Source organism: Lepidochelys kempii, chromosome 5 (genome assembly GCF_965140285.1).
Source record: "Lepidochelys kempii isolate rLepKem1 chromosome 5, rLepKem1.hap1, whole genome shotgun sequence".
NCBI classification, from domain to species: Eukaryota; Metazoa; Chordata; order Testudines; family Cheloniidae; genus Lepidochelys; species Lepidochelys kempii.
The window spans coordinates 62731620-62744062 of record NC_136384.1 but is presented as its reverse complement, the minus strand read 5'-3'; the positions used below and the strand labels follow the sequence as shown (position 1 = coordinate 62744062).

Here is a 12443-nt window from a genome sequence, read left to right as displayed (position 1 = left end):
AGGCCAAGAAGTGAATCTGGAAGAGGTGCGTGAAACTCATTATGTCATGAAAATGTCCATAAATGAACAACAGAACAGCAGTGAAAGAAAATTAAGAATTTAGCTTTAACATTCACACCACACTGGACATGAATTAGCATAAGTCACAATCCTATGTGTGTTTTCCTACTTAAATCCACTGATCTTCTAACAGATTAACCACACTTTCCTACCCTTTTAACATATTTTGCACTTCATAAACATTAATACACCAGAGGCAAATGTGGCTAATGAATTCCACACTATAAATTGTCCTTAATACAGCCATGGCTTAGAAAGCTAATTAGAAAGAAATAAACTAAACCACAGAATAGGTTATTATTCAACTTTTTCCTTTATACTCTTTATGTAGTTTAAATACAGCATACACCGTTTCTTGGAATTCAGTTTGTGAAAGCAGGAAGGATCACAAATGATTACTGTACATGAATTACATTAAGAATGAAGATCCGAGTTAACAGCCAACCATCAAAACAAGTACAGACAACATGTAGGGCAGACAAAGTACATAAACCTCTTCACAAATGTGAATCCTGTTTTTAGACAAAGACACTGGATGTATTCAATTAAGTAATAATTTCATAACTTGTCATTCCAATAAAAATAATACAACTAAAAAAGAAAAAGATGACATTAAAAAGTTTGATCACCCAAATTTCAGGTCCAACAGATAAAAATATAAATATATATTCTCCATGTGAAGATTAAGAGGCCAAAGTTTAAGCTAATGGAAGAATACTCTTCATGTCACCTAAATAACTTCACAAGGAAACTGGGATGAAAAAAGAAGGGTCTTTAGGCAGTTACACAAATTCAGTAGCAGAAAGTGAAGATTTCATCATATAAATATACATTCAAGACACACACCTACCACTACTTTTTCTGGTATCATTTTAGAAAGTATTTGAGGAGATGCCAATGCTTTTCCATTATTATGAAATGACAAGTTATAACTAGGAAGCAAAACGAATGTATTTGTTAAACTTCCACTGCTGCAAATAAAATAATTTACATACAGAACAGTTTAAGAGAATAAAATAGAACGTTATTGCCTCTCAATTCATAAACATCCAGTTTAATGATCAACAAAACACAGGGCTTGAAAAAGGGCCCTGGTAGAGTCAGAGATTTTAAGTTCATAAGGGTCCATTATGATGATTACATGTAGTCTGACTTCCTGAAGACAACAGATTTCCTCCAGTGACTCCTGTTCTAGCCCGAAACCTTGTAATTACATTCTATAATGTTTAGAAAGGCATCCCATCTTGATTTAAAGATTCCACAAAAAGGTTACCACATCCCTTGTAATATGCTCTACTGGATAATTACCCTCACTTAAAATGTTCATCTGATTTCTCAATCAATGTTTTCTATCTTCAACTTCCAGACACTGGATTTTATTATGCATTTGTCCGCCAGATTAAAAAGTCTTCTTGTAGAAGGTATCTTCTCCACATGTAGTCCCCTATTAACAACCTTTCCTGCAACAAAATTAAATTGAGCTCCTTTAGTCTCTCACCCCAAGGTATATTTTCCAGTTCTCAAATCATTCTTGGAGCTCTTCCCTGAATCCTGTCCAATTTTTCAATATCCTTTTAGAAGTGACAACAGAAATGGACATAATATTGACCTACTTGTCTCACCAAAGCCACATGCAAAGGTAATGTCACTTCTCTCCTTCTGATTGATATTGCCTCTTAATACCTCCAAATATTGCATTATCCCTTTTTGCCACAGTTCATGTTTAGCTGGTGATCTTAAATGACTACTAAGTCCTTTTCAAAGACACGGCTTTCCAAAATACCTCAATCCTGTAAGCATGGCCAACATTCTTTGTTGCTAGATGACTGACCTTTCATTTTGTTATACAGGTTGAACCTCTCTAATCTGGCACTCCCTGGTCCGGCAACATCCATGGTCTGGCACAGGCACCAGCTCCATGGGTGCTCCAGCCCCGGAGCACCCACAGGGAAAAATTAGTGGGTGAGGAGCATCCACCGGCACCAAGCTCCCCGCCCCCAGTCCCACTCCCCCTGCGCCTCTCGCGCGCCGGCGGCCCGTGCTTACCAATTCCTCCTCCTCCTCCCTCCCAGCACTTCCAGAGCACCGCAAACACCTGATTCGTGGCATTCAAGCTCTAGGAGGGAAGGGGAAGACTTGGGGCCAGCGGCTGAGACCTGAGGCCGGCAGCCGTGACCCCGGCTGGGGGGCCAGCAGCCATGTCAAGGTTCCTTCCCCACTCTGAACTCTAGGGTACAGATGTGGGTACCTGCACGAAAACCTCCTAAGCTTACTTTTACCAGCTTAGGTTAAAACTTCCCCAAGGTACAAACTATTTTACCTTTTTGCCCTTGGACTTTTGCTGCCACCACCAAACATCTAACCGGGTTTATTATTGGGAAAGAGTCATTTGGAAACGTCTTTCCCCCAAAAATCCTCACCAAAATCTTGCACCCCCATTCCTGGGGAAGGTTTGATAAAAATCCTCACCAATTTGCATAGGTGACCACAGACTCAAACCCTTGGATCTTAAGAACAATGAAAAAAGCATTCAGTTTCTTACAAGAAGAATTTTAATAGAAGAAAAAGTAAAAAGAATCACCTCTGTAAAATCAGGATGGTAAATACCTTACAGGGTAATTAGATTCAAAACATAGAGAATCCCTCTAGGTAAAACCTTAAGTTACAAAAAGATACAAAAATAGGAATATCCATTCCATTCAGCACAGCTTTTTTTCTCAGCCATTTAAAGAAATCATAATCTAACACATATCTAGCTAGATTACTTACTAAGTTCTAAGACTCCATTCCTGTTCTGTCTCCAGCAAAAGCATCACACAGACAGACCCAGACCCTTTGTTTCTCTCCCCCTTCCAGCTTTGAAAGTATCTTGTCTCCTCATTGGTCATTTTGGTCAGGCGCCAGCGAGGTTAACCTAGCTTCTTAACCCTTTACAGGTGAAAGGGCTTTTCCTCGGCCAGGAGGGCTTTTAAAGGTGTTTACCCTTCCCTTTATATTTATGACAAGCAGTGACCCCAGGTGGCAGTGGGGCCCCCAGATGGGGGGGGCCAAGCTGGGTGCAAAGCCTGGGTCTGCTACAGCACCCCCCGCACCCCTACTTCCCACGCCTATGGAGACCTGCTGACACACTGCATTAACCTCCTGTGGTTCGGCACTGGTCAAGTCCCAAGGGTGCCAGATTAGAGAGGTTCAATCTGTATTACAACTAGAGCTGGTTGAAAGTATTCAAATTTCAAAATTTTCCAATGAAAAAATGGGACAATTTTTAGTAAAAATGTCTGCTGAAAAAGTCATCTCATATTTCAGACCGCTCTAATTAATGTACATGCTGTTTATTATGTCCACCTGTAACATACCCAGGGTACAATCTAGACTATTAAGTAACTGTGCCATCCCTGCTCTTACCTGTGATGCTTTTCTGCTGTGGTCTCCAGCCAGCATGTAAGTTAGTCCTATGTACACCTATGTCTGTGTGCACTGGCACCCTGCTAGTCACCTCCAGGCTTTTACTAGCTGAATCACATTGCAGGATGACCCCAATACACGCCCAGCCCCAGATTTTCTGCAGAAATTTACATCTGGTACTTCCCAGCCCTCTCCTGAACAATACAAGCTTATATAAAGTCCATCATTTCATTAATAGAAATGATATGCACAAACCTTGTTACTCCAGCTGGAGTTTCCCAAACATACTAATTCAAACAGTGGTTATATAAAACAATAAAACAAATGTATTAACTACAGAGAGATATATTTTACGTGAATACAAGTAATGAGGCAAAATGTTACAAGAATAATAAAGATAAAATGCAACTAGTGCCTAACTTAAACTATGTTAAATTCAAAACAAAGTTTTTCTCACCACGTGTTTCAAACTCCTTAGGCCAGGATCCCTTCTTCTGTGTAATGGCTGCTTCCTTTGTTCCTTCTTGTGCAGTGAACTGGCTGAGAGAGACAGAAGAGGAGGGGTACTTTAGGGTGTCTGCCCCTTCTTTTTATAGTCCTGTCTACCCTTTGAGAAGCATTTCCAGCTGGGAGCATAGCGACAGGAAGACTGTGTGGATGGGAACCCCATACTGTTTCTTTGCTAAGATGTAGATTTTCTGCTTTTGCCCATTTCTTGCCAACAAATAGCCACTTAGCAATTAATGGTCCACTGACCTTGTTTACATCTGGCTGAGGCATCAGCTGCCCTTTGTCTCTGAGGAACTGGTTTGTTCACTACCCAGATTTGGAACATGTTTTAATAACACCATACAGTGGAATCTTATAACTTTACATACAGTGTTGCCACACATATTTTATGGTTTTTAAATAATACTTCACAGGGCATACTTTGTATAAAGATTATTACAATAGTGTGCAAGTGGGGAAATACAGGGGTACAGTCTATCACACCATTCTACAAAGTGATCCAGATTGCTCTCTAACAATGACCTGTCCTCGATATTATTTGCCACCGCATTTCTCTTTGTGCCATCTACAAACTTTATTAGAAGTGACTTTACATTTTTCTTCCAGAACATCACTAAAAATGTTGACTAGCATAAAGCCACTGAAGCAGATTTTGGAACCACTTAATGACTTGTCTAAAATTTTAATTTATATTAGCATTTACAAATTAACTGTGATATAGCTTAACCTCCCACTAAACACACAAAACACATTTTTGGAACGTACCATCTACAAATAGCAGATGCTAAACGCTTAATGTTCTCTCTCATTCCACAAGTGCACAAGGTCACCAGGTGTATATTCAGTGTAATGTGCTCTCTGGGTTTCTTCTCAAACATGATAATTCTACACACTAATGTGAATCTAAACAACTCAATGGGTTGAAGCCTTCCATTTCTATTGGCTCACATTTTCATATAAACTTCCTGGTTCCTTATTCATATTTTATGTCAGCCTGGAATCAGACATTTGACTCCTTTGTATGTTTGCTCTTCCAATACCTCCCCTGTGTTAGGGGAAAACTTTGCTTTCCTGTGTAACCATATGCTTCTCAACATCTTACAGAGGTAACTAATACTAGATTAATTTCACTGACCCATATTAAACCAACATTTGGAAGAGCTTTCTCTCTATATTGCAAGGTACAGACAGATCATTTTCTCATAAATATTGCCAGAATTGTATTGGCAGAAAACCTAAGTTTTCCAGGTGGGCTAAACATCTACACTGTACTGTTTTATTAAAGCTCATTAAAGACTGAATTTCACATGTGGCACTAAAACTAACTTTAATCTGATTGCATCTGAAGAAGTGGTTTTTTTACCCACAAAAGTTTATGCCCAAATAAATCTGTTAGTCTTTAAGGTGCCACCGGACTCCTTGTTGCTTTAATCTGATAAAGTATGATGGGATCTTAGTTCTAGTATGTTTTAAAAATAGGAACACATCTGATTTCAAAAATAAAACCACGCCTGGGGAAAGAAGCAAGCCAGAAGCTGAGTGGCCTGGGTGTCACTGTTCTTTTGAAATCAGAGAGGTCAGTGGCCTGTGCTCCCCTACTGATATTGCAGAAGGGGATGAGGTTGAAGCAGAGTAGCCAGACACTGTTAACCCTCACTGAGAATTTGACAGCCAACTGTTGAGCTGCTACTGATATGCCAGAATGCTAGGGAAGGGCAAGGCTAGAGAACAGACTGAGTGACCCAGATAGAACTATGGTTTTAAATGCAGGGGAAGGAGGAATTAGGAATGGGGGCGTGTATAAGTGGATTTATGTATATGGGGTACACGTGTGGTGATGAAGGAAGAGGAGATTGAGAGTGTTGCCTTTTTCCAAGCAGGAGATTTCATGATTCAGTTTCCCATCTGAAGCAGAAATCAATGACAGAATAAGGTACTTCCTCAGGGCTTGTTCACAATTATTTTGCAAAAGCTTCTGGGCTAAGGTGCCACTGCCCTGTGCCAAGTAGCAGTTGCCTTGGGCCTCTCTTTCTGGTCTCACACTAATCTCTGTGGCTTTCCTGCCCCAGCTTCTGAACTTTACAAGTATTTTAACCTTCTAGCTCACAGCAGCTCCTCTGGAACAAACTTGGCATCAGTCTTCCTTTTGTGCAGCTGCTTTGCAATACAAAGGAAGCTTGCCAAAGAAATGTGCTTTAACCCACCAATCTCCTCAGCTAGAGTTTAGATGCTTGTACAGCAAAGACCCAGTTCAGCATAACAGGAAAAACATTTTAAAGAAGTTTTGAGGAGAGAAAGATCAATCCAGAAAGAATAAGATTATTTGCAGTGGAGTGGGTGAGACAAACTAATTCAGACATTTTGTAGGAGATCTGCCACTCCAAGAACTGCTGCCATTACCTAGAAACTAGCTATGCTGTTCATGGTTATTTGTGTGACAGCAGCACTTAGTATTGGGGTGTGCCTCCAGGGAATAGGCATAGTAAAGACAGTGCCCAGGGTGGGCCTCCGGTCACAGTCCTCAGTTTTGTTATGGGAATAAAACTTGTTAAAGCAGTGGGTACTCATACTCCCATATATCTGACACAAACTTAAAGGCAGCATCAAAAAACAACTGCTCAACATCGACAGCAACACAAGAAATGGGAAGCAGATCCTGAATTAAAAGTATACATCTTTGTAGTTGTTTAATTTTTTTTCTAGCGACAAATATTACAGTTTGACCTATTTTTGTGCTTCTAATTTAATTTCTTTAAATGTGTAGACAATGGGCTTGATTCAACAACATATGCATCCCAAAATTTCTTTTATGTGATTTTTACATCTCTTTTACAAATATTTGTCAGTAAAACAAATAATCATTATAAATTGTTCTTTCTTGTTTTGAGAGGGGTGGGAAAGGTTATTTTATTGTTCAAAACTAAGTTTATACTAACAGTGCTTCATTGTTAACTTGACTGTGAGGTTTTCACGGTTATTCTCTGTAGATTGACTGTGGCCTCTGCAAGGGAATGCCTTTGTGGCTTTCTGTGCTGTGTCATTGCACTCTGCATCTGTAGAAGAATCTTCTGGCACACTCCAAATTGCAGAAGCATATTTCAAACACCCAAAAAGAGAAGGCACCAAGTGAACTACAGTCAATTCAGCAAAAAGAAAAGGAGTACTTGTGGCACCTTAGAGACTAACCAATTTATTTGAGCATGAGCTTTCGTGAGCTACAGCTCACTTCATCGGATGCATCCAATTTATTTGAGCATGAGCTTTCGTGAGCTACATAAATTGGTTAGTCTCTAAGGTGCCACAAGTACTCCTTTTCTTTTTGCGAATACAGACTAACACGGCTGTTACTCTGAAACCAGTCAATTCAGCAGTATTTCATTTGGAATATTTCAGGGGAATAAGAAGAAGCAGAATTAAAACTGGCTTGCTATATAGCACAGCACAGCTCAAGCAGTTGACCATTAAAGACAGCTAATCCCATCACTGAATCCTACCTCTAAAGTGTCATAGACATTTGCACTTCATCATACCAAATGTAAATCACTCAATGTTTTGGGTCTTGAGCTGCACAAGGAACTACTCGCAGATATTGGTGACAGCTTCTTTTCACTTCTAATTGATGAGAACACTGGTATAATACTAACAAAGGCTCTTTCTGTTGTGATTAGATACTCTAGTTTTTCAAAAAGCAAAATGGTGTCAATTTTCTTCAGCATTATTCCTGTAACTGACACTGATGCAGACTCATTAGTACATTCTTTGCATAACGCTTTAAAAGAGATGATCTGGACTTGAAAAAATACATTGGCATTGGTGTAGAAGATGCCAACGTTATGGCTGGATGCAACCATTCAGTATACAAGATACTGAAGAAAAAGGTGCCACACATAGAGGGCTGGACAAGAAGCAACAGGGTCCAACTAAGCATAGCAGATTTATATTAAATCTCAGAGAAAACTTCCTTACTGTAAGAACATTAGGAAATGGAATAGACTGCCTAAGGAGGTTGCGGAAGCTCCTTCACTGGAGGTTTTCAAAAGGAGGCTGGATACCCGTCTGTCTTAGATTGTTTAGACACAATAAATCCTGCATCTTGGCAGGGGGTTAGACTAGATGACCCTTATGGTCCCCTGCTAACCCCACCCTGGTAACGTTCTTTTGCCATTTTCTAAACCTAGTTGGAAGCAAATCAACTGAAGTATTACCAACAAATTTGGATTTCCTTGTGCATAAAATCCCGTTCTCACATAGTTCAAAGAGAAAATTTTTGTACAGGGAACGGTACAAGACTACAGAAGGTTCTGAACAAAGAATGATGATTCAACCAGCGGCAACTAGGTGGCTCACTCAGGGAGAATGCATTTCCACTATTTGGAAGAAGTGGGATGCTCTTAACTTACACTTTCAATTGTAAAAGGACTCAGAATGGTGTTACACAGCAAGTCTCCTTAGTAGCATATTGGCTGACACAACAAACATTATCCAATTTTCTTGAAATAAACACTTTGTGACCTTAACAAAATCAACACTGTTCCAGGCAGGTCCTACAAGCTTTTTCATGATTTAATGATGTACTGTCAGTCACGGTTGAAACTTATAGTTAATCCGAGTCAACTAAAGAAAATTCCCTCCTCAGAACTGGCCATTTTAACTCTGACGCATACATCATGCCCAATTCTGCCACATAACCGGGTTATGACTTCAATTGCTAAGTTTATATTGTGAAAGACAAAGCAGCTGTTCAGACGGTGAAGAATAAGTGCAAGGCTATGCTGGTGCAGATGGCTCACAAACTGAGGAGTCGACTATCAACAAACATTCATATTCATTAGAACCTCAGTTACAAACAAACACCTCATTTGGACCCTGAAGTCTGCAATCAGGCAGCACCATATACAAAAAAAAGCAAATCTACTACAGTACGGTCTTAAACATAAACTACTAAAAAAATAAAGGGAAATTTTAAAAAAAAGATTTGACAAGGTAAGAAAACTTTCTGTGCTTGTTTAATTTAAATTAAGATGGTTAAAAGCAGCATTTTTCTTTCACATAGTAAAGTTCCAAAGCTGCATTAAGTCAGTGTTCAGTTGTAAACTTTTGAAAGAACGATAATGTTTTGTTCAGAATTATGAACATTTCAGAGTTATGAACAACCTCCATTCCCAAGGTGTTCGTAACTCTGAGGTTCTACTGTATTGGAAAAACTGGACACGCTACACCCAAAAGATGCAGTGTGTACAAGTTAAAAGCCCAATCACCAGCCTTGCACAGCAGTGCCACATCACATCAAGAAATACAGAAGACTGAGGAGGAATGGTGTAACTCAGCAAACAAAAGGTGGAATACAAGTGACTAATCATCTTTCTGGTTTCAAGTGTTTAACAGTATGAACGCTGCAGAAGACAGGTAATATGATTATGTTGCACAGCTTGCCCCAACCACGTTGACTCCACTTATTTCAAATGGCACGGTGAAAAGAACTGTCAATACTGCAACTAGTACGAAAACAAAACAGAAATCAACTGCAAGGAGGACATTAGAAAGCCTGCTGTGGGTGAAATATGGCTTGCAGCGGAGGGGGTAGCACGGCAGGAACTTTCAACTAAAACAGAAAATGCTGCAGAAATTCACCTGCAAAATATATAACGACCCTGGAGCAGGACTGCCTGGATGTCCCTCTGTTGGCTGACTGGATGGGGGAAATGGCTCATTTAATCAATACAAATGGTATATCGACCCCAGGCACCCTAATAACTTTTATAAAATGTAAGTAAAGTTTAAGTTTAAGTTACGTTAAGTTAAAAAATCACTTTTTGTTGTTGTTGAATAGGGATGCAAGTCAGATGCATGCCCACGCAGGGAAAGCTACTGCAAACGGGGAGCTTGTTGCCATCACTAGCTCAGCAATCTTCAGCTGAGAGTCGTTTCCGGCACCCCTGGAACGGGCCAGGCGCGGTGCAGACGGACACTGCTCCAGGGCAACACACGGAGACCAGGGTCGGCACGGACCGCGGAGAGACACCCACGGACCTCGCAGCCCCCAACATGGAGGCTCCGCGAGAAGCCCACGTGCCCCGCAACCCATCAGTTCGGCGTGGCGGCCCGGTTACCCGACCCGAGACACTCTCGTGCCCCGTGCACAGGGCTGGGCGGATCCGCTCTACACCCGCCTCCTTGCCTCAGAGCCCCTTCGCGCATGCGCGCTTGGAAATGTAACGTTCTGCCCTCACCCTCCACCCCATGCGCGATAGCCCACCGAGCATCCGCCCACTCGTCCCGCGAAACCCAACGCGCAGGCGCAGTAGGCTCACACTGCCCTAGTGGCGCAAGCGCAGTTGCAGCCGGCATCGCCACTTTGGTCGTCAGTTTGGGGGTATAACTTTGTAAGTTACCTTTGTCGGGGGCAGCGGTAGGTGTCCGCGGTGGCGGCCTCTGGAGTTCATTGTCCGTGCGGTGGTCAGTCGCTGGGACAGAGCCTGTGCTTCGGGAAACGAGTTACTTCTCTTTCTCTCGCAGAAGGACGCTTCTCCTAGGCAGCCGATCCTGGCAGATATATATACGGCTCATGGTAAAACAACCCAGAGCGAAAAGGTAGTCAGTTAATCCAGCCTGGCCCTATGAAAGCAGCCCAAGAGAACGCGTATTCTACGATGGATCTGTCGCGAGGTTACGCGGACTTATGTCCGACCAGAAATATAAATGTTTATGCAGCTGCTAGGACCTGACCTGCACAGCTTGGCGGAAGTGACGTCAGCTTTCGCGCTTCCCAGCGTTTGCGCATGCGGGCAGTGGCAGAACTGGGACACGGGGTTCCGGGACTCGGCTCCTTGTGGCCGGGGCAAGAACCACGCCTCTGTCCGGCGGCACGGGAGGAGCAGGGCGAGGCCATGGGCCGGCTGAACGTGGTGATGCTGCGCTACCTCTCCCGCGACCACTTCAGAGTCCTGACGGCGGTAAGGAGGCAGCCGGGGCGGGCCGGGGAAGCCACGGGGCCGGGCTGGGGGCGGGCCGCAACCGCGGGGCAGTGGGAGAGAACGCGGCAGGAAATAGCCAAGCTGGCTGCGTTCATCGGTGTGGCCGCGCTCCCGAGGCCGGGCAGGGTCGGTGCTTGGCGGGGAGGCCGGGCTTCCGCAGGAGGTGGGGCTGGTGCTGTCCTTAACAAGGGAAATACAGAGCGTGGAGCTAGTCACTGCTCACCGAGGGTGACACCGGTGTGAGGTGCCCTGGTTCTGCTCAGATGTGTCACCTGGCGATCAGTGGGGGGAGGGATAGCTCAGTGGTTTGAGCATTGGCCTGCTAAACCCAGGGTTGTGAGTTCAATCCTTGAGAGGGCCATTTGGGGCAAAAAATGGGGATTGGCCCTGCTTTGAGCAGGGGGTTGGACTAGATGACCTCCTGACGTCCCTTCCAACCCTGATATTCTATGATTCAGTGAGTTCGGGGGTTGTTCGATTCTCCCGGCTGTGTCAGACAAGCAGTGTAAAGGTTTTGGTTGGATACGCTGTTAATATCCTGATGTACATTGTTGGGTGGTGGTGTTGGCTGTTGCTGTGTTCCACCCCAAGTGCAGCTGTGATTCGGTCTCTGAAGCAGCTTCTCTGTAAATTGGAAAAGGCTTTGGAATTGTTTCCGATGAAAGACGCTCATTACCTGGTTAAGCAGAGCTGGATTTCCAGTCACTTACTGAAGTATGGGGGGGGGGACGACAAGGAGTACTTGTGGCACCTTAGAGACTAACCAATTTATTTGGGCATAAGCTTTCATGGGCTTCTGATCCAGTGGGTTTTAGCCCACAAAAGCTTATGCCCCAACACATTTTTTAGTCTCTAAGGTGCCACAAGTATGCCTCGGTTTTTTGTTTTTGTTTTTTTTTTGCTGATACAGACTCACACAGCTACCACTCTGAAGTATGGGGGTGTCAACGTTAGGCTTTTTCCCCATAAAAATTTCCCATCATTTCAGTTCTGCCTGTGATAGTAATAGTGGGCATGCTAAAGTAGACATGGCTCCTGGTGGCCACTGATTTCTGACCACTGTATGTTCTAATCTTTCTTAGGGCAGGCCTACACGTGCTTAAAATGCCAGTGGCCACCTATGTCTTATCTACTCTGGCACTCACACCATTGCTACCATCTGTACAGTTGAAATAGAAGTAGAACAGTGGGAAATCTTCCAAAAAATGTAACCTAGACCTATCTATCTGAATTCTTATATTGCACCCATCATCGTAGTATGTGAGAAATCAAGCAATTTCTCTGACCCATAAGTTCTGTAGCTTCAAGGTGACTCTTGACTGCTGCTCTGATTTCCCCACAGGAACAGGACATTGAAGCTTACAAGAAGCATGGCATTGTAACATTTTATTTGCTATCCCAAGTCCACAACAGAGAGGTTTAGAACTTGGGTCATGATCCTATAGGGATTATCCTACTGGGAAATCCAGCGCTCCTTTTGTCCTGCTCTCCATC

The 12443-nt window shown here is 42.8% G+C and overlaps 1 protein-coding gene and 1 long non-coding RNA gene across 5 annotated transcripts in view; one reads left to right on the top strand and one right to left on the bottom strand.

Moving 5' to 3' along the window:
* Window positions 1–359: 359 nt before the first annotated feature.
* LOC144929084 (uncharacterized) lies at window positions 360–10696 on the bottom strand. Of its 3 annotated transcripts, none has more exons than XR_012158980.2 (3): window positions 10368–10696; window positions 3923–4005; window positions 360–1520 (listed from the first exon to the last, which is right to left on the bottom strand). It is a non-coding gene; the product is annotated as an uncharacterized LOC144929084 (long non-coding RNA). The 3 variants fall into 3 exon arrangements; XR_013635790.1 differs by lacking the exon at window positions 10368–10696 and adding an exon at window positions 9786–10158; XR_013635791.1 differs by lacking the exon at window positions 10368–10696 and adding an exon at window positions 9607–9779.
* RIOK2 (RIO kinase 2) overlaps window positions 10620–12443 on the top strand; it is a 38695-nt gene continuing 36871 nt past the window's right edge. Inside the window, exon 1 of one of the 2 annotated variants that reach the window (XM_073344575.2) lies at window positions 10620–10928. In XM_073344575.2, the coding sequence (XP_073200676.2) occupies window positions 10755–10928 (174 nt within the window). In that variant the 5' untranslated portion in view covers window positions 10620–10754. The remainder of the gene's footprint in view (window positions 10929–12443) is intronic. The other variant, XM_073344574.2, reaches the window with a different exon arrangement.